Raw genomic sequence first — 22,045 nt, 5'->3', positions numbered from 1 at the left:
GGTGTGAACAGAGGACCAGGTGGCTGCCCTGCACAGCTGCTCCGCTGTGGCCCCATGCCTCACCGCCCACGAAGAAGCAACTGGCCTTGTAGTCTGGGCGTTTATGCGAGATGGCACAGGTCTACCTGCCTTACAGTAGGCAAATGCAATAGTTGATCTCAACCAGCGGGCTATAGTCTGCTTTGAAGCAGGCCACCCAATCTTATGTACATCGTACAAAACCAACAGCAAATCTGATTTGCGAACATCCTTTACTCTACTGATATAGATTTGCAATGCGTGAACCACATCCAACTTTTTCAAACTGTCCCTATTCCTCGTTCCCTCAGGCGGGGAAAAAACTGGGAGCACCATGTCCTGATTCAAATGAAAGGAGGAAACCACTTTAGGTAAAAATTTCGGTACTGTCCTTAGTACATCCCTGTCATCATGAAAAATCAAAAATGGTGACTTGCAAGACAAGGCACCCAATTCTGACACACGCCTAGCCGAAGCAATCGCCAATAAAAAAGTAAGCTTCCAGGTAAGGTACTTGAGATCAGCTGATCTCAGTGGCTCGAAAGGAGGTTTCTGCAGCATGGACAAAACAAGAGATAAGTCCCATGGTGCAACTGGCTGCCTGTAAGGAGTCTTAATCCTGGCCACACCCTGTAAAAAGGGTTGTACCTCTGGCAACAGAGCCACTCTATTTTGAAAGAAAATGGAAAGTGACGAAATTTGCACTTTCAGAGACTGCAAACTTAACCCTGACGACAGTCCATCCTGTAAGAACTCCAGTAGCCTCGCAACCTTAAACCTGGAGGTATGAACTCTCTGCCTTTCACACCACCTGATGTAGATCCTCCACACCCTGTGGTAATTGGCCGCAGACACCGCTGTCAAATTTAGACGAGCTAGGTCCTGGTGCAGAAACAGCCCTTGGCTTAACAAGTCCGGCTAAAGAGGAAGTCGCCACGATTCCGCCGATAATCTCAGTATGTCTGAGTACCATGACCTCCTGGGCCAATCTGGTGCAACCAGAATGGCCGGTACTCTCTGGTTCTTTATCCTCTTCAACACCCTCGAGATCATTGGGAACGGGGGGGAGAAGATGTAGACCAGACTGAAGGACCAAGGAACGGTCATGGCATCCACTGCCCAAGCCAACGGATCCCTCGACCGAGAGCAAAATCTCGGTACTTGACAATTGGTCCTGGATGCCATAAGATCTATGTCTGGCAGTCCCCATCTGTCTACCATCTTCTGAAACACCTCCCGATGGAGTGACCACTCCCCCTCCAGCAGGTCCGCCCTGCTGAGGTAGTCCGCCTCCACATTCCGGATCCCCGGAATGAAAACGGCTGACAGTGCTGGAACCTGAACCTCCGCAGGTGAAGATCTTCACAATCTCTGCCATCGCCATCTTGCTCCGAGTACCGCCCTGGTGATTTAAGTATGCCACTGTAGTGGCATTGTCGGATTGTACTCGTACTGGTAAACCCTTCAGAAATTCCTCTGCTTGGCACAAGGCATTCCATACTGCTCTCAGTTCCAGTATATTTATGGGAAGACTGGATTCCTCCACTGACCAAAGGCCCTGCAATCTCAGGTGAAGCACCACTGCCCCCCGGAGAATTGTCAGTACCATTTGCCGAATCTCCACCGCTTTGGAGTGAGGTAAGAACACCCTGTGAAGGTGTGTGTACAAAATAACCCTGAGGAACTGCAGACTCTGTGTAGGTGTTAGATGTGACTTGGGAAGGTTTAGCACCCAACCCTGTTCCTGCAAGAACTGCGTCGCAACACTCAGGTGTTCCTGAAGTTTTCCCGCTGACTCCGCCTTGAATAAAAGGTCATACAAATAAGGAATAATTACTATTCCCCTTAGACGGAGAGCTGCAGCCATGACCGCCATCACCTTCGTGAAAACTCTCGGAGCCGTTGCCAAACCAAACAGCAGTGCCTGAAACTGCCAATGGTCTTCTCCAATTGCAAACCTTAGGAGAGCTTGGTGATCCTTGAAGATGGGCACATGGAGATATGCATCCTGAACATCGACCGATGCCAGAAACTGCCCCGGTTCTATGCTCAGGAGCACAGAGCGCAGGGACTCCATTCGAAAGTGATCTACCCACAAGTGAAGATTTAAAGATTTTAAATTTAGTATGGGCCTGAAAGACCCATCTGGCTTGGGGGCAAGGAAAAAGATTGAATAAAACCCTTGTTTTCTCTCCTCCTGGGGAACCGGAATCACTACTCCCTTTTCTTTGAGAGCCACAGCTGCTCCCAACAGAGCGGACCTCAGTGACGCTGTCCGCGGCAAGGGAGTAGGAAGAAATCTCTTGGGTGACATGCCCGTGAGATTTATCTGGTAACCTTCGGAAATGATGGAAAGGACCCAAGGATCCACTATGGATTCTCTCCACCTGTCCTGAAAATGTAGGAGGCGACCCCCCACTCTGAGCCCAGAACGGGGAGTCCCCGCCTCGTCATGCAGAGGACTTGTCATCCCCTTTGGCTGCATGCTTTTTTGTAAAGACACCAAAACGGCCTCTGGAAGCCTTTCCTCTGCCGGCCTGAAATCTGCCATGGCCAGACTGTCCTCTGTTGGACGCCCTGCCCCGAAATGGCGGCCAAAAGGATGGCTTGAAAACTCCAAACTTGGAGCCTGAACTCTTGGAAGTAGTGGGAAGAAAGGTACTCATGCCCCCAGTGGCCTGCTTGATACTGGCTTCCAGCACTGAGCCAAACAATAACTTCCCTTTAAAAAGGCAAGCTTTCCAGAGACTTCTTAGACTCACTATCAGCTTCCCAAGCTTTGAGCCAAAGAGCCCTTCTAGCAGACACTGAGATTACGGACACTCTGGATGCCATTTTAGCTCCTTCCTCACCAGCCTCACAGACATACTCTGCGGCAGATCTCAATATTTCTGCCAGAATAAAAGCCTCAGAGTTTTGGTGGAGCAGCCCAGCAAGCTCCTCCGCACACTTGATCATGGCTTTTGTGACCCAGGCAGATGCAATAATGGGTCTCAAAACAGCCTTCAAAAATGGCCTTCAAACAACCTTCCACTTTTTTGTCCACTGGGTCCTTAAAGGCAGCACCCCCTTGGACCGGCAAGGCAGTGGCCTTTGACAGTCTAGCAACTGATGCATTCACTAATGGGACTTTTTCCCATAATTTGGTATGCTCCTCTGGCATAGGGTACATATTAGCATACCTTTTTGCCATCAACAATTTCTTATCAGGAGTCTTTCCTGCCTCATTTAAAAGAGATGACATTCCCTCATCTGAGGGGAAACACACAGGGTCCCTGCGACTCTTTTTAAACACACAAGAGACAGGAGTCTTTTCCTCCTCTGTAAGATTCAAAGTCTGCTTAATAGCCACAATCAAATCCTCAATGCCTGAAGTCAACGCCTCAGCTTCATCGCTGATGTCCCAACTCCAGTTCTCATCACACCCACCATCATCATCCAAATCCTGAATAATTGGTGGTGTAGACACAGGATGCCTAAGCACACTCTCAGAGGATTTTGTAAACTGCTCCATCAGGGCAGTCATTTTATGAACCCCCTGGGCAGTATCCTGCATAGCCTGCAGCAAAATGGGGTCCCCCTGAGCCGGGGTAAGTGACCCCCCAGACACCTGAGACGATGTAAAATGGCCAGGAGACCCTATCAAAGAATCCTTCTGCATATTCAAAGCCTCAGTAAGAGCATTCAAAGACCTGCCCAGAGCCAAAGCCCACTCAGGTTCAGCTATCTCTGGTCTGGGGGCGCGTGACCCTCAGGGAACAGCCTCACAGGACGGGCATAAATCCCCCTGATCCTCATGTTCACATGTAAATTTAGCATCACACTTTTTACAGTAAATAAACATGTCCAGCGTTCCCCCCTACACAGCAGCAGAAGTAAAACCCTCAGCCATGTATCTAAACACAATGCAAAATGAACAGGCACCGCACAGAGCAATGTATCAGAGTACTTATCTGAGCTGGTAATCCTGTCAGCGATCAGCGAGGGAAGCGCTTCCGAGAAGAGACTGTAGTCTGTGTAAAATCACCCTGTCAGCTCCGCAGCACGGTGAAAAAGGCGCCAACACAGTTCCGGAAGACAAAGAGAACAAAGGACCAGTGGGCGCCTTCTGTACGCTAAAACAATTTATTAAACCAAAAAAACACACAAAAAAACACAGTAAATACAATTACAATAAAAAACAGTAATTTGCATGCATGCAGCAATTCAATAAAATTATTCTAAAAAGCCATTTCACTGCATTAGCATGAGAGGTATTGATAATTACCAGTTCCTGATTTTTTTTTTTTTTTTGTATTTATTTTTATTTATTTATTTTTCCTTATGTCATGTTGTATTTTTATTTTTGCATATATTCCCCTGTTTGAGTACTAGGGATTATTGTTTTATTAGTTTTCTATTATATTAGAAGTCTAAAAGTCCCCTAAAATATATGTACTTATTTGAAAAGTAGGGATTATCATTGGAGCGAAAAGTCGACATGAGTAGAAACAGTGACACAAATAGTGAAAAAGATGCCTTTCCCTTTAAATTAGAGTGTGAATCATGTGGTGAAATAGAACTAACTGGATACATGTAAATTAAGTAACAGTCTGTCAGTGTTAACAAAAACAAATAAAAAATAAATGACCCAAAAAAGTAACATGTGAATTTTTAAGCTGTGTAACTACTATATACTTAAATGTAGCCGCCTCCCAATTGCTAAGGAAGGCAGGAATCTTAGCCATTTAATTGCCACCTGCAAAGGAGAAACACACCTGTGGTAAATCAAGTGGTGTGTATAAAACCACCCTTCAAACCATACTCCTTTATTCCTGAAATTGATAAAGCTGCCTGAGCGCAGCGAAACGCGTCTTTAAGGAGCCCAGAGAAGAGGATCAGCAGTTGAGGACCTGTAGGGCGCTACACCGATACCATCAGCCCGCCGCCTGAATATTTATCTGCGGCATTCAGGTCCCCACTGCATACACAGACAACCGACTGGGAAGTGAGTCCAGCAGCTGCTGTCTGCACCAGAAGCTTGTGGTACTTATGCCAGCTGACTGATAGTGATTTGCGGCATTCAAGCCTATACTGTGCACGCAGGCAGCCGGCTGGGAAGCAAGTGTGTCAGCCGCTGTGTGCACTGGATATCTACGCTGTCCACACCAGCACACAGAAAGGCTGGGCTGGCTACTAATTCAGTGGAGCACAGAGTCCAGAGTCGGGCCACTGGCTACTGCAGCACTCGGACCAAAAGGGTGTTAAAATATATCAGGCACCTACTTGATACATCCATCGGGCAAATTTGCACCTGCCCGGGTGAGTGGAGGAGACAATACCAAGTACCATCAAGGAATCCCTGTGATATATACGGTGTGGGTCCGTCCTGAAAGCCCCAATTCCACCTGGAAATATCTATAAAATCTTGCTTACCACAAATCTGTGCGAGACTGTAACACCTGCCCACACCTGGCAATTTTTCCATCCAATCAGGAACTGGTAATTATCAATACCTCTCATGCTAATGCAGTGAAATGGCTTTTTAGAATTATTTTATTGAATTGCTGCATGCATGCAAATTACTGTTTTTTATTGTAATTGTATTTACTGTGTTTTTTTGTGTGTTTTTTGGTTAAATAAATTGTTTTAGCGTACAGAAGGCGCCCACTGGTCCTTTGTTCTCTTTGTCTACCTTTAGTGAGGGCGGCATCCCTCTACCAGAAGGCAGCCATCTGTACGCAGCACAGTACACCTGTCCCTAGCGCTCAAATTTTTCTCTGGTACAGTTCCGGAAGAGACCAGGTCTCTGCCTCAGCAGGGAGACCAGCCCATATGGTGCTTTCTCCCCCTTCAGCCGCTCCCGCAGATGTCTCTCTCACCTCCTTGTACCTCCCTCCATGGGACCACAATGGAGTTGTCCAGCAGCGCCGGACTCCTGTAAGGGACTTCACTTCCCTGGCGGGATTTCGGTCCCTAAACCCTTCAAGATGGCGGGCGCCATCGCGGGGGGTCCATCCCCCACGATCCCCTTCTGCAAGGAGCCGGTTAGGACACCCCCGGGGCCCAGGGAATAAAAAAGTGTCCCTCTGCACACAGAGAGCCGACAGGACGCGCTTCTGTCAGCCTCTGCTGCGCTCTCAGTGTGTATGCACTTCTGTGAGAAGCGACACACTGGAAAACCTGCTCTAGCTAGTGCATTAATAAAATAATAAAAAGCCTAACTAATCTGAAAAAAATCCAAAGAAAAAAATGCAGCTGCAAAGCATAGCACCCACTCCTGTGGGCACCTAAAACTAACTGAAGTATTATGGGATGCAGTAGGGAGGAGCCTGCTCCCAAAGACTTAGAAGCATAGGTGCCTGGCTCCTGCGGACCCCTCCTACATCCCATCGTAATCTGTGTCACCGGACTGGACGAAAGAGAAATTAAATAAGTTATTCCTACCTGCCTTAAGGTTTGTGGTGGTAAACAGGGTTGTAAGTTTATTTCTCCACATATATCTTATGAATGGAATAGTTTATTATTTAAAAAAAAAAAATAATAATAATACAACGCCAGACACAAACTTTAGATTTTTGTTTAAAAAAAAAAGAAAATAAAAAAAATTGTCCCTAATTCATGAGTAGCATAATACAGAAACCACCCCATAATTAAATAGGAATAAGCCATTAAGAATATCAGTTATGGAATGATAAAAGCACAGAGCCCAACTTGCGTGCTGCTGCTACAGCTTTAGTGTCCTTTGCCATAGTCTCTGACTTTGTACTACGGCTTGTAAAAGCCCTTCCCTGTGTACAATGGCATCCGGTTGATAGATCGACTGAAAAAAGATTGACAGCCAATAGGTGGACTCCAAATGGTCATTAGGGTCAAAAGGTCAATAGGTAAAAAAAGGTAAACCATGCTTAAGGTGGACAAGTTGAAAAGTCGACACTTAAAATAAAAATAATTAAACTTCATGATTTACCATCCATGTGGACTACAATAGAGATTAGTATTCTGTGCCAAGCACAGCGATAGTGGAGTAAGGCACTTTGCCGTAAAGATAGATGTTTCTACAAATTTGGCTTACATATGGTGAAATATACAAAATTACCTTAAAAAAAACCTTGTGACCCTGTCAACTTTTTCCATATTGACCTTTTGACCCAGAGGTCCATTTGCAGTAGACCTGTTAAGGCCAAGTTTACTCTCTGTATACTGGAAGATACATCACTACTGTTCCCAGAATAGGATTATCCTCTTCCAACACATAAATAACCATTTTTACCGTATGTAAACCAAATTTACAAAAATATATATTTTTCCATAGATCTGTATTTATTTTAAGTATTACAGCTGTACAATCTTCATACATACAGAGGGGAATGCACATTGGTTATACAATGGCATTTGCTGCATTTCTAATTATAATACATCAAGTGCAATGTCACTTAAAATATACATTTATACAAATTAGGATTGCTTCGCTACTACCTATGACTGTATAAAGCTTGATTTGTGTGAATTATTATTAAACCACTGTTTGGTTCAATAAATAAAATAAAAAAGTAAATATTTTAAAATGGCCTCTTCTGGTTCCCAGGCCAGAACACAGTATAAAAAACCTGGCAAGTAAAACGCAATCTTTTGCATTTCTTTAAAAACATAAGATACTTGTCGTGAATTTTACATTGTTGGAATAATAATATAGCTACAGAACAAGCTTGACCTTTATCCTTCCCATGCCAACACAACGTATAAGCCATGACATATCAAAAGAAATAACAAAACATTGGCTATTGACAAAAGTCAAAATATAGAGACCAATACAATTAAATAATGTTATACGATGGTAGGCCAAAAGGTCATAGCTGTGACTTATGTGAAAACAAGCTTGTGGACATAGTGCTTGTAGTTTTAGAAGTGCATTAAACTTCCACCACAATGGATACAATATTAGTCCTCATCTGGAAACATGGCGTTTGAGAACACATGCACAGCATGGACAATAACCAGCTCACTTGGTAGATTCATGGACAATTCACTGTTAGACCTTATATCAAATAAAGGGGATAAAGTAATGTTATTGCTGTCGCTACAACCGTAATGGGTGTATCCCTAGATAAAAAATATACAGTATGCAATCCTTATCACCTTCACAAGGTGTCTGGACAATAAATAAGATGCCTTCTCTTTCCTTCATCCTCTCATGTGATAAGTGTCTTTGGACTACCTGTTGTATGCCCGCTCTTTTTTAGATTTCTCAAGTGCTTTGCCCATGGTTTTCTCATTTTCTCCTCTACATTCAGGACAGTACCATTTTCCCTTTGGTTTATGATTGAGTGCAACACAAGAAAAGTGAAACCATTCTATTGGGCATTCCTCATTATCACAGCCAATCATTTCGCCATAAGAAACTTGGTTACACAGGCAATAGGTTGGCTCATTTGGGTCAATAGGAAGATCTGCAGGAGATGCCTCCCTTTCAGCTTTAGCTTTAGATCGCTTCTTCTTCTTTGACGTTTTTGCCTTCTTCTCTTTAGGCAATCCAGGTGTAAGGTCATCGTGGTCATGATTAATAGTCGAATTTTCCCGATTTTCATTGTTTCTCTGTCTCCGTGATCTCTTATTGCTGGCTTTCTCAGTCTGAGAGACAGCCTCATTTTTGGACTTATCCTGGGTATTTTTGCTGCTGTTACTCGTACTGTCATTTAAATCTTGGCATGTTTCAAAGAGTTCCACATGACTGTCTACTTGCCTTGTCCTGTTTTCTACCAATTCCACCATCTGGCTAACTATTTGAATCTTGTCATCGCCAAGCTCTTGGCTACGAATAAGAGCTCTTTGGATGAACTGCAGTAGGCGTCTCTTTTGTATTGCATCAGATTCACGTCTGAACTTTTCATAATAATCATGCAACTCCTTCAGGATCTCTACAATGATATATAAAAAAGGAAACAAAGTTAGTAAGTATATAAATTGTTAAAGTTAATATAATTTTAACTTGAGGTAAGACAAGTGGGTATTTCAAATGTCCCATAAATTTTGATTAAATACATGTAAATATGAGGTTGCATTTCAAACAAACACTCTCGATCAGCCAGGTTTTGTATTATGTAACCAGCTGTGACCTCCTGCGGCATGGTGCTAGCAGCAGGGGATTTTTTGGGGGTGGAGGAGTTTAGCAGGTCCTCTATTGGGATTGGATCCCAACCTTTGCAGAAGCAGAACAAATTGTATACGTTTGTACTCCGTGCTGATGCAGGATCAATGTATATGTGTAGCTTAAGAGTTTCCTATTGTTTTGTGCTGTATTCAAATAGCAAACAACTGATATTATTTAAGGGCCATTGGCTGAAACTAGGGAGATGAATTCCATAAATTGGAAGCCACTTCCCTATAAGTCCATAGAGGTTGGGGGTTTAAATTGGATGGAATTATCATTTAATAAGAGGGCTCTAAGTTAGCTTTATCGGGTAGATTTCTGATTTTTCTTACATAGTGCTGCTGCTGCACCATTATCTATTTTCCACATTGACAAACACTGTATACCATTAGGATTGCTATTCTTCTGTATAATAAAAAAAAAAAAAAAAAAAAAAAGGCAAAACATGCGTAAAGGTATATGGCAATTGTAGCAGCGACTGCTGCCAAATGGGATTTCTATAACATGCACTAGGCCCAGATCACTCCAATTGACCCCACTTAAGCAGGCCAATACTGAGCCCCCCGATAAAATGGAAATGGGCAGTAGGCCCAGATCATTTGAATTTAAAGAGAAATCTGTGCCTCTGTAGAGTTCTGGGCAGTAAACCCAATTAAGAGTAGTGTGGAGAGATGGGTAAGCTGTCAGTCTCTCACTTCCGTGTGGAGGAACGCTCCAGTTACACACAAATTAGTTGAACACTTGACTTCTCATGGGGAGGTCTGTCAGGCCACCATTTAAAAAAAAAAAACATTGGCCAGGGCAAGAATTTGAAGGGCTGGCCCTATAGAGCTCTATATAGTCAGGTTAATGGTACAGCAGTAGGTAAGTAAGACTTTAAATAGCCAGGACTGTGATATGTTCCTGAGTGGTTGTATTGCTACTGTTCTATGCTGTTACACTTGTTAGAACCATTTATCCATTAGTTTGTGCCACAATACTCACATAGGGGTAAATCAGGGTTGCCGACCCTCCCGGAATTACCGGGAGTCTCCCGAAAATCGGGTCCCCCTCCCGGCCCCCCGGAAGGGTGGGCAACCCTCCCGGAATCAGGGGGACCCCACTGAGCCCCCCGATCGCGGCATTAAATGCCGCAATCCGCAGGTCTCAGAGGAGGGGGCGGAGCTAAAATGACACTCGTGTCATTTTAGCCCCTCCCCTCCATGGAGATTAGTGATTTAGTCGATTTTCCATAATGGGGGGCGGGGCTTAATGACGTCACAGTCAAGCAGCCCAGCCCCCCCCCCCGAACGGGTAATGAAAGTCTCCTCTCCGGGCTTCTCCCGGAGAGGAGCATTTAAAAGTCGGCAACCCCTGGGGTAAATGTACTAAGATGGGTTTGTTTTACTGTACTTGTTTCACTTGTGGTTTGTTTTACTGTACTAAGATGGGAGTACTATTGAAGATGGGATGTTGCCCATAGTGACCAGATTCTACTACTTCTCTATTTAGCACCTTCTAGAAGATAATAGATAGAGTCTGATTAGTTGTTATGGGCAACTTCTTCAATAGAACTCCCATCTTAGTAAATTTAGGTTCTGTAGGCATAAAAGGTGTAAGGCAGTATTCACATAATCTCCTTCCTTTAACAACATTGTGTCCAGTCAGTGTACCGGACTATTGGTTACAACCTGAAGGCAAGAGGGTGAGACAGCAGGTAAGTCTATACGGCAGCAGGTACACACACAGTAAGGGAGGCTCAGTTAAAAGGAGGCAGCAAATTTCAAAGCAGGAGTGGACAAGAAAGTGAACATCTTCAGTATGAGTGGGGAGTATTCCGGAAGTTTCAAGTTTCATGGGTGGATAAAACTTAAGCAGCCTGTGTGGGAGCTCTTGACAGTGTGTGTGTGTGTGTGTGTGTGTGTGTGTGTGTGTGTGTGTGTGTGTGTGTGTGTGTGTGTGTGTGTGTGTGTGTGTGTGTGTGTGTGTGTGTGTGTGTGTGTGTGTGTGTGTGTGTGTGTGTGTGTGTGTGTCGGACTTGATCCTACTAAATATACATTAAACTAGTTAGTTTCCCAAAAGAAGAAGAAGGAGGTGTATATTAAAAAAAAAAAACAGTATCAAGGACACTTTTTGGTCCCCTACAATTAGTGGGAGAGAACAATGTGCTCTGAGATGAAGATATTAAGGCACAGGACGTGACCCAGAAAAATGCTGCAGTATCATCAATAAATTGTGAGAACTTATATGGTATGTTTATATCTAAGGATTTAATTTTAAATGCTTAACAATCTTTTATTGATTAATAAATACTTATTAGCATCCATATGTGTTAGCTTATTTATTAAAAAATAAGTAACAAATTAATCCACTTGCTTTAAATCAAATACCATACAACATTTAAGAATTGGAACACACTTTAAGCATTCTTGATCTCTAGAACAAAAAAACAAACAAAAAAACACATCTTTCTTGCAAATTGATTTTGGGGCTTTGTTGATAGCCCCTGTATCTCAAGGCAACAGACAGATTGTCCCTTTAGCACCAGTCTACATTTTAATTTCTCATTGGTAACTTCTTAGGGCAGGGACAGTCTCTGTTGAAATGCTGTTGATGGATCAAGATTACAGAGACACAAGGAGGCAATGAGAGAAGATAAAGAGGGCTAGGCGGATGTACACAATCCATTCAAATACTGTGGAGACAAAAAAAAAAGGGGACAGGTGAGATGGTGATGAAGTTGGGTTGAGAGATGGTATCTTCAGAACTGATAAGATGGGTGTTTATTAGAAACAGGAAGGTTATGTTCTAGTAGTGAGAGAGATTGAAGAGGGGGTATTGCGAGCTAGATGGTGCCTGGAGAGGAAAGGAGTGTAACTCATCCTCAGCCATAGCGAAAGATTACATTCAGGTAAGTGGCGAGGTCATAGGGATACACAAAAGGATACTGGTCATCTATGAATGAGTTTTTATGCGAATATCTTCCTAACTCTCAATGTGAGGCTGCCAAATCGTAAACAGATGTCTTTCACAAAATTAACGATTATGCCAGTGACCGCAAATACGCTTTAGAACATATTTTACCCTAAACTGCAGACCCAGGACCCACTTTAAAAGCTGGGCTGGTCCCTGGGGACACACTCTGTTGCAGCCAGTCCTGTGGAGCTGTCAGGCGGACTGGGACCAGGAGCAGCAGCAGGTGGGGAGCAGGAGACCTGCCTCCTCTCCTCATCCACTTTGCCCTTATTCACTTTACCCCAATCGGTATCTGCTCTGGGGATCGGCGGAGGTGGTGATACCCTACTTGGTGAAAACGAGGCGGCTGGGTGTCATTACATTTGAAAATGTGGTATATCCCCCCAAATGGGGGGGGGGTTTACAACATTTTTCACCTAGTAAAAGGTGATGCCCCTCCTCCTTTTCGCTCTCCCCCCACCTCTTTTTCTCTTCTCTCTCTCTCTCTCCCATGCACTCCAACTCCCCAACAATGTCTGCCACCAGCTCTCTCACCTCTCTTCTTTTGTTCTTTCTCTTTCAACCCTCTCATCTTGCTTCTCCCCACGCTTCACCTCTATTTCTTTCCTCCCTCTCTCGGACAGTCTTTCCCCCTTGCTCTCTGTCACTACCCCTCTCCATGGGGTTATTTCTCCATCTCTAATCCCTTTCTCTCCCGGACACAAACATTTTCTTGTTCTCCCTCTTTGCCCGACACCACTTCTCACCTCCTTTCTCTCACTCTCACTCTCCCTTCTTGACATTCTCACTTAAGCTGGGTACACATATATACAATTGTCGGGTCGTTCTTCCGTTCTGGGTCGGACAGCCATTCAATTGTATAGGTGTGTACGCTGTCCCGTACGAGCGATAAACGGCAAAAAACTGTCTTGACCGTCCATACTCGGTCGGTAGACGGTTCTTTGCTATTTAATTTTCATCTGACAGGACGGCCTCATATCGGAACAAAAGTGCAGTGTGTACGCACGTTCGATCGATATGATGGCCGTTCTTGTGACTATACTGCTAAAGCTGGAACGCCCATGTGGGCATTCCATAGCTACATGATCTCTCCTACAGATATAGTTACACTATAATAAGTACATTGCATTCAGAACGCACACATGAATAAATCATGTGTGGAGTTGACAGGGTTAATGTAGTTCACGGAGCCACGGCTCCGCTGCTCATGATATATCAGGCTGTCAAAACATAAAGGAATTTGAGAGGCACAAGCAGACAGACAATAGCCCTTAAAATGGCTAAGGATAATACAAGGCACAGTTTCTAATATTTCAATATGCATTACATAATGTGACACACACTGATCACCAAACTGCTATAAAGCCGGGTATGCGAGTATAGTCAGTTTGCGGTAGTCACCCTGTAGTCGCATACCCGGCTTTATAGCAGTTTGGCAGGGTGACTACCACAAACTGACTAGTCGCATACCCGGCTTTATAGCAGTTTGGTACCTCTCCCTGACATCACTGGGAAACCACAAATAGCATTATTTCACAGGTATGTCAGAAAAATGTTATAGCTGTGCCAGGTCCTATGAAGCCTTGCCCTTGCAATTAAAACAGTTCATATGGAAAGCAGATACCGGCTATTGATTAATGCAGTACTTCTTAAACTCTGTCCTCAAGGCAACATAGAAGTACAGGTTTTAAGAATATCTATGCTCCGCACCACATCTGGCTGCTCTTCACCATTTTCAGACATTATATGTGCACATACCCTTTTATCTAACATTGTTACATGTGTTGCACTATTACTGTTTAAATAAACTGTGTTGAGTATATTCACCTCATAAATCTCCCCTTCTTTTTATTTCTGATATAATTTGCGGTACTCTTTACCTAGAAGGGCGCCCGCGATTGGAATCGCGGGTGTCGGGGGTAAAAAATCGCGGCCATCGCGGGCACATTAAAAACGGGTGCCCGCGATGACCGCGATTTTCCCATAGGGATCAATGTTAAAAACGGTGATTGACCGCGATTTTAATGTTAAATGCCTCAATGCCCGCGATTTGGCCATAGGAATCAATGTTAAATGGGCCACAGAGCCCTAATAGTCACCGTGAACTCTTAAATGGCCCCCACAATTGTTAACGCCACCCCACGATCAACGTGAACCCGAAGCGTGGCGAGGGGCGGCGGTACGCCTCCTCTGACCTTTTCATGCCCTACTATCCACGTCGGCGTGGAGTTGAGAATAGAATAGTGTGGCGAGCGCAGCGAGCCACCGAGCCCGAAGCGTGGCAAGCGCAGCGAGCCCCGCGAGGGGACGCGGATACCTTCACAGTTATACGCGTCCCCTCGCGGGCTTCACAGGTGTCCGTGGCGAAAAGCGGACACCTGTGAAGCCCGCGAGGGGACGCGTTTACCTGTGAAGGTATCCGCGTCCGCTCGCCACACTATTCTATTCTCAACTCCACGCCGACGTGGATAGTAGGGCATGAAAAGGTCGGAGGACGCGTACCGCTGCGCTCGCCACGCTTCGGGTTCACGTTGATCGTGGGGTGGCGTTAACAATTGTGGGGGCCATTTCAGAGTTCACGGTGACTATTAGGGCTCTGTGGCCCATTTAACATTGTTTCCTATGTAAAAATCGTGGGCATTGAACACTAAAATCGGGTCCAATCTCATTTTTAACATTGGTCCCTATGGGAAATCGCGGCCATCGCGGGCAACGCGTCGCACCCGATTTTTAGTGCATTCGATGGTCGCGATGGGCGCCCTTCTAGGTAAAGAGTACCTAATTTGCTGCTACACATTTACATATAATATGCATGTTCGTCCAGCCATTACAACTTCATAAATGGAATCTATGTACTTATTATAGTGTAACTATTGTAGTTCATTATTTCTATAAATCCGGGTATGCAACTAGTCAGTTTGCGGTAGTCACTCTGCCAAACTGCTATAAAGCCGGGTATGCGACTACATGGTGACTACCGCAAACTGACTATACTCGCATACCCGGCTTTATAGCAGTTTGGTGATCCGTGTGTCTCACATTATGTAATGCATATTGAAATATTAGCAACTGTGCCTTGTATTATCCTTAGCCATTTTAAGGGCTATTGTCTGTCTGCTTGTGCCTCTCAAATTTAACTGCGGGACCAGACCGGCATTTCTATATAGAAGTTTAGTCACCTTGCAGGCGGACTAATTTTTAGATGCGTACCCCGTCACTTGTTTAGGTTCTGTACTCACGCCTCTTTGTTTTGGTATGCCCTTAACCCAGCCCATTATGATAATTTTGTTCATATATATCGTGTCAAAAGCCCAAATCGAGAGAGTGTGTACCGTGGTACAATCTTTTTCTTGCGACTGTTTGGACGGGAGTACATCGGACGTCGCAAGTAAAATTGTACAGGTGTGTACGCGCGTGATCGGCTGTTGTTTGTGGACGGTCCGACGGGAGTACAATCAGCCAAACGGTTAAAAAAGAGACATGGATTGTATATATGTGTACCCAGCTTTATACTCCTGCTTGCACCCCTCCCACTTGCTTCTCCCCATTTAACTTCCACCCTCTCTCTTGCACAACTCTGTCCCCCCCCCCTTTTTTTTTTTTTACAAAGCTCTCTCCCTCAACAACTCTCTATTCCTTGCTCCTCTTTCTCTGGCACCCTCTTTGGTGGGTATTTGATGTTATCCAGATTTTTCAGCTATTCAATAAAGACATTTCCAGACTTCTTTTCTGCCGATGCAGGTTCGAATGTATAGAGTTGTACCTGCGGAATATAGTCGAAAATGGCTTTCATATATAAAATTAATTGCTCGGTTATGCATTTGCATGCCCTTGCATTGATTCAGAGAAAACCAAAACTAGGTGGTCCAGTTGGATCCTGGCCAGGTTTTAGTGGTTAAGGACAGAGTCTGATCTCACAGCAGAGTGCATAGTACAGACCATTGACCCAGTCAGCATGTTCCGGCCTTTGATTAGATGGATTTGGATACAAACTTCATAGTGTGGTAACATTAGATTACAGAAGAAATACTGGGTGAGATTTAATAGGATGAGAGATTCAGAAAGTGAGAGATTTTGTTAGAAATCTCCAGTTTTTTTAAAGCGGAAATCATTTACATGGCAAAATCTGTTTTATTTTGCCATGTAAAATGATTGCCGCTTTAAAAAAAACTGGAGATTTCTCACAAAATCTCTCACTTTCTGAATCTCTCATCCTATTTAAATCTCACCCACTATGGGGTTGGGGTCCCAGTCAGACCTTCCATTGGTGTATGCTGGCCAAAGCATTGACACTAAAGGGTAATATTTTTTTCTTTGTGATCATTTCTTTTATTGAAGCTTTAGCAAGTGATAACATACAATATCAATCACAATACAGGTCATCATAAACAGTTTTGCAACAGAATCCAAATGCTCAAGAATCAGAAGGACATTGAGGGTTATTCTGGTTTACTCGCAAAGGCACTATCACTCTCTAATGCACAAAACCATATGCACTGCAGGTGGGGCTGATGTAACATGTGCAGTGAGTTCGATTTGGGTGTTTTATTTTTTCCGTGCAGGGAAAATGCTGGCTGCTTTATTTTTACACTGCAATATAGATATTAGTTTGAAGTGCACCCCCCCCCCCCCGACTCTCTGAAAATGTTACATCAGCCCCACCTGCAGTGCATATGGTTTTGTCCGTTAGAGAGTTATTGTGCCTTTCCGAGTGAATCAGAATAACCCCCATTGTACAGGCGGTATAGGAGTATAAAATAAAATTATTTTTTCCCCCAACTTCTGTTCAGTAAAAATCACAGAATAATCGGGGGATCATTTTGAGCAAATGGAGGAAGAAGGTTCTGCTCCAAAGGGCTTATGGCTAGAGACTGATGGTCGACGATGCATGGTAAATCAGTGGTTTCCCATCAGTAGTGAAAAAACTGGGCATCAGACCATTAATAGTCAACCCTACAAAGTGTTGTACCAAATAATATTGCCTCACTGCAATAATGATATTGGATGGGATGTACTACAGAAAAAAATGCGGTAAAGAAAAGTATTTGGGCGGGATGTATTAACTTATGCGGCTATCTGTCGTGGGGGCCTCTGTCAGTGCGGTGACAGAGGCCCCCACGATACCTGTAATGTGGTGTGCGGGGGGGGGGGGGGGGGGGGGGTCACCATCACCTTCCTGAGCTTCTCCACCTCCCCTCACGCCGGGGACAGCTAAGCAGGCTGTCCCGTGCCGCCTCCTCCTCCCCCCTGCAGCCGGAAAAACGTTGATAGAAGCCCATAGGCTTCTATATGGTATCGCCACCTTTGACGCGGCGGCTGGGTATTCATACATTAGAAAATGCTGTAAAACCCCTGAAAACGGGGGTTTTACTGCATTTTTAGCTTAGTACATCCCACCCTTTGTGGTTTTTATTGCATTTTTGAATGTACTTAAAGCCCTCTCTAGCAAGGCTTTACTGCAGTGGTCAATGTCAGCTCTAGGTGGCGTTACCACGTAGTAGCCAATGGACTCCTCTACCCAGTGCTGCTGTGTGGGAGATCAGACACGGATCCCCAAGCATGCCCCGCAGCCTCCAGTGTCACTTTGCATGTACAGAAGGACTACCAGGTACAGGCAGCGGCAGGGATCGCAATGGGAAGCTCTTAAGAGGAGAGCTGTTAGTACAGATGTCATGAGCATTGTGACAATGGACAGCAGTCAGCAGAATGTAATGTAGCGCCAGTGCAGTGCCACTGTGCAATTACATGTTTTAAATATGTAAAAGGTCAGTTCTTCATACAGTACATTACCTGTTTGTTTAGATGGGCCAATCAGTTCTTATCGGTAATTATATTATAGGTTTCGAATCTTTGTTTAAATGAACAGATGGCATAGCTTTACGGAGAGATAGTTTCCATTGAGAGATCATTTCCTACAGGTTCTTCTCTATTTGGCAAATGATAGTTTAACAAGATGCTAGTATATATGCTGCAGTGTTCCCGCAAAGAACTGTAATGGTCTTAGAACGGATGAAGGGTTAAACTTGAGTATACGACTGAGCTTAAGTAATAAGTAACAGGCGACAGCAGCTCTCTGGTGTTTCTAGTTAGAGGACGCCTAGAACCAGAGCCGAGGGGCCAGGGACACGGTGCATAGCAATACCTGTGTGTACAGAGGAGAGCAGAGTGTGTGTGCAGCCGCATTGTGGTCACCAGTCCACAGACACCCGGCACTTATTACAGACAGCTGCTGCTCTCAGCGTAAGAGACGAGACGGTGCCCGCAATGATTCGCTCCCCGCAGCACAGACAGACATTCCCGTCGGCTCCAGGGAAATTCAACTACCCATCAAGCGGTGAGCGCCGCCATGTTTAATAAGACCACTGAGGAGAGTAGCCGGCATTGTGGTTTAAAACAGGGAAAAAAAGCAGCAGGGTCGCAGAAGTCCGCACTACACATAGCAGCCTCTCATAACAATAGCCATTGTGACAGGAACCACCATCTCATGCCCACATAAAAGATGGCTGCCACACACTTAAGTACTTCACTTATATATTTGTGCCCATATCAGTGCGTCTTTCAGAGTGAAAAGACACGCCCACCTCATGCCTGGCAGCCAATGATTAGAGTCGGAAAGGCAGAGACATTCAAATGAGAGTAAAGGGGTATGTTAAAGAGCGCAGAGGGAGGCGGAGTAGCACAGGGGACGGGGCGATCCCGCAGCAAATGAAAAGACAGACAACGCCCGGGACGTTCTAAACTAGAAAGTAGGAACCAATCGGCTCAGAGAGGCGGACCTAACAGATCGACGTTTACAATACCCCCAGTATAAAAGAGAGAGTATCTTAAAGCCAGGTTACAGCGCGGCTGGCGCTATGCATAATAGGGAGGGCTGTAGTAATGTTGTCCAGCTGTCCCTGTACAGGTCTACATGTATGTTTTCTCAGACATAGACAAAGCAGCACCAAACTATGAACAAGCGTTTATGTAGGCGCTTCCATCTCCGGGTGCCGCAATACGCTACTCTCACCACTAGCGCTATCTGCAGAGAGTCTCGCTGCTCGCTCACTACTAAGTTATGATGCTGAGAGCAATACAATCCCGAGGATGAGTGGGAACCCAGCCCAGGCGCCGGGAAGCGGTGGTGGGAGTGCAGGTTGAGACATCCGAATGTGACGCATTTACACAGTGCAGAGCTGTCTCTGGGGAAGCGGGTTACCCGCTCCGGGTGTCTCCTCCTCCGGTGCGGGGGAGGGGGTAGTGGCATGCGACGTGGTGCATGTTTTCCCCATAACCCGGGCACAGCGCTGCCAATGTCACACTTTCAGCATCACAGTAACTACTTTCCTGCAGCCACTACAGCGCCCTGAGCACACATACATGTACTGCACACAGGAGGACTTCTGCCTGTACATGCAGCACAATGCCCGGCTGGGTGACAGAGCCCATGTATACATATGCACACACAGGGATACATAGGAACAAGGAGGGAGGGTGACAGAGCCCATGTATACATATGCACACACAGGGATACATAGGAACAAGGAGGGAGGGCAACTTCGGGAGGGAGGGAGCGGAATCCCAGCGATAACATTTTGGCCAGGGGATAATAACTCTTTCAGCATCGCAGTAGTGTACAACAAAGGTGGCTAGGAATACGTCTGTATTACAGACAGGGCGCTGTGCTGTGCGCTATTTACGACAAGGATCGCTACTAACAATGAGAAAAATAAGCAAAGGAAACCCTGCCCACCAGCACACACAGCAGCCACTACTACAGCCACCCTATGCCTGTACATTCCTCCTCCCCAGTGTTGTTGTGCTGCTGTAATCTCCCCACACACAGCTAGAACCTCTGTGCGGGTCACTGGCAGCCCCCATCGCCCGTCTATGCTGCACATAGTGATGCTGGAGAGGAGGCTGCTGCGGCGGCGGCGGGTGTGGGAGAGCTGGGCACCTTTTGTTCCGCCCTATGACAGGCGGCTACATAGTACATACTGCAAGTGTCCGTCCAGCAGCAGCACAGATTGTGACTGACCCTATGTAGCAGCCGTGCATCTGCGGAGAGGGATGGGGGGAGCACAATGCAGGCATATGGTGGAGAGGGCAGAGAGTGAGGGGTGCATATGGGGGAGAGGGCAGAGAGTGAGGGGTGCATATGGGGGAGAGGGCAGAGAGTGAGGGGTGCATATGGGGGAGAGGGCAGAGAGTGAGGGATGCATAAGGGGACAGGGAGACTGCAGCAAACAACAAGGGGGAAAGTTGCCCAAGCTCTCCGGCTGGGTGGGCACCATGCACAGGACGCCTACCTTGGTACTTGGCGTCAATCTCCCGCATCAGAGAGACATTTCTTTGCAAGTCAAAAGGCAGAGACTCGATGGAGTCCAAGTAATCCTCCACGTAGGTCACCATGTGGGTCTGGTCTCCGTTGCTCGGGTTCAGCATCTTGTGCTACTCCAGTCTCCAGCACAGCCCCAGCGGGCTCCTACAGCTCCAGGGTCTGTACCTCAGGGGGCCCCCCACCTACTGCCAGGGGGACAGATGAATGCGGTCTCCCCGACCCCCGGCTGGGCATGCACCACAGTCCTAGGGACACGGCTGCACAAAGCGATCCGCACCGGTAGGCTGGTGGTTGGGCAGGAGACAGGCGTTGTCTAGCAGCCAGCGGATGCCGGAGCCGGGCAGCAGAGAGAGAGCGGCTGGGAGCGAAGAAAGTCTGGCAGTGTGAGCAGCTGATTGAATGGCTGTCTTTCTGGGCAACAACTCGGGAAGGAGGCAGTCAGTGTGGGGTGTGTGTGTGTGTAAGGGGGCGGGGAGAAGGGAGGGCCGGCAGCGCCGGGGAATGCAGCAGCAGCACTGATAGTGACTGATGATGGCAATAATATATAATGGTAGCGCTCTGCACCCGGGGCCGGGCAGGGAGATCAGTGCCTTCTGCGCTCCGTGTCCCTGTATGCGCCGCTACACGCACAGCGCCGACTGCATACTGTGTGGCTTGCAGCAAGTTCCAGCACTTGGGAAACATTCACCCTCTTCCTTTACATCCAGGGAGCATGCGCAATAAGAGCCGGGAGCTGTCTGTACACGGCTGATCCGGACCGTAGCCGGTCAGAGAGTAATCGGGCTAACGGTGCGGTGACTGTGGGGGGCGCTGTGCCCGCTCCGCGTACATACAGAAAGTTACACACGGGAGTCGCGGGAGCGCGCATATGGCATCTGACAGCGCAGCCACCTGTCACCAGCAGCCGGCCAATCACTGGCCAGCCCGGAGCGCGCATCACTACAAAACTTCCATCACTGTAGCCACTAGTAACGCGCAACGCGCGCCCGCATTGGGCGGGGCGAAAGAAAGAAAACGGAAGCAGGAATCGTAATGCAGGCGTGTCCTTGCAGGAGTGGGCGGAGTTTGGACAGCTAATGTGTAACCATGACAACAACGCCAACATCCCGGCCCTCATGCCTCACTGGCGGGTTGAGAGGGCGCGTGATCATGGGGTAGGCGTGGTTTTTAACAGAGTAAATGGGTGGGATTTGGGATGCGGTGGGGTGGTGTAGTCAGTGTGTACTAGGCTGCTGCCACTGCACTGTTGTGTCTGGAGTCGACTTTCAACGGTGTTTATAGCTGCCAGTGCCAGCCGTAGTGGGGGGCAGGGGGTGCAGTGCCCGAGGTGGAGACGCTGTATGTTGCTGTTATTGCAGCCTTCATTGCTGATAGCGTCTACTCCTGCTGTAATAGCGCTGCACTGTGCACGGCAGCGTGTAGTAGCTGACACCTTCAACCAAGGCACAATGCACCTGATTACAAATCGGGGGAAAAAATTACAAGATTTAGTCAAAGGGGTCTCGGATCAGGCTGTCTCTGTCACAGAGTAGTGGGAGGGTCACATTTACACACACTTGCACAGACTGAAAAAGTCTTTAAATGGTTTGTGAATTGTGTATGGATTTTTGAGTGTCAATTCA

At 46.2% G+C, this 22,045-nt stretch overlaps 1 protein-coding gene across 1 annotated transcript; it reads right to left on the bottom strand.

Moving 5' to 3' along the window:
* Window positions 1-7,299: 7,299 nt before the first annotated feature.
* ING1 (inhibitor of growth family member 1) lies at window positions 7,300-21,278 on the bottom strand. The gene is made up of 2 exons (XM_083168681.1): window positions 20,392-21,278; window positions 7,300-8,915 (listed from the first exon to the last, which is right to left on the bottom strand). Exons 1-2 carry the CDS (start codon window positions 20,525-20,527, stop codon window positions 8,212-8,214), a joined length of 840 nt encoding a protein of 279 aa, XP_083024807.1. The 5' UTR covers window positions 20,528-21,278; the 3' UTR covers window positions 7,300-8,211.
* Window positions 21,279-22,045: the final 767 nt, after the last annotated feature.

This window comes from Crinia signifera, chromosome 2 (assembly GCF_055691185.1).
Source record: "Crinia signifera chromosome 2, ASM5569118v1, whole genome shotgun sequence".
Lineage (NCBI taxonomy): Eukaryota > Metazoa > Chordata > Amphibia > Anura > Myobatrachidae > Crinia > Crinia signifera.
Note: the sequence above shows the minus strand (reverse complement) of the source record. Positions and strands in the feature narration are given on the sequence as shown.

What these genes read in the sequence shown, in the direction of transcription:
- ING1 (XM_083168681.1), bottom strand. Translation starts at nt 20,527, where the DNA reads ATGCTGAACCCGAGCAACGGAGACCAGACCCACATGGTGACCTACGTG. An exon ending in GATTGACGCCAAGTACCAAG is followed by an intron (nt 8,916 to 20,391) that starts GTAGGCGTCCTG and finishes ATATCATTGTAG; the next exon opens with AGATCCTGAAGGAGTTGCAT.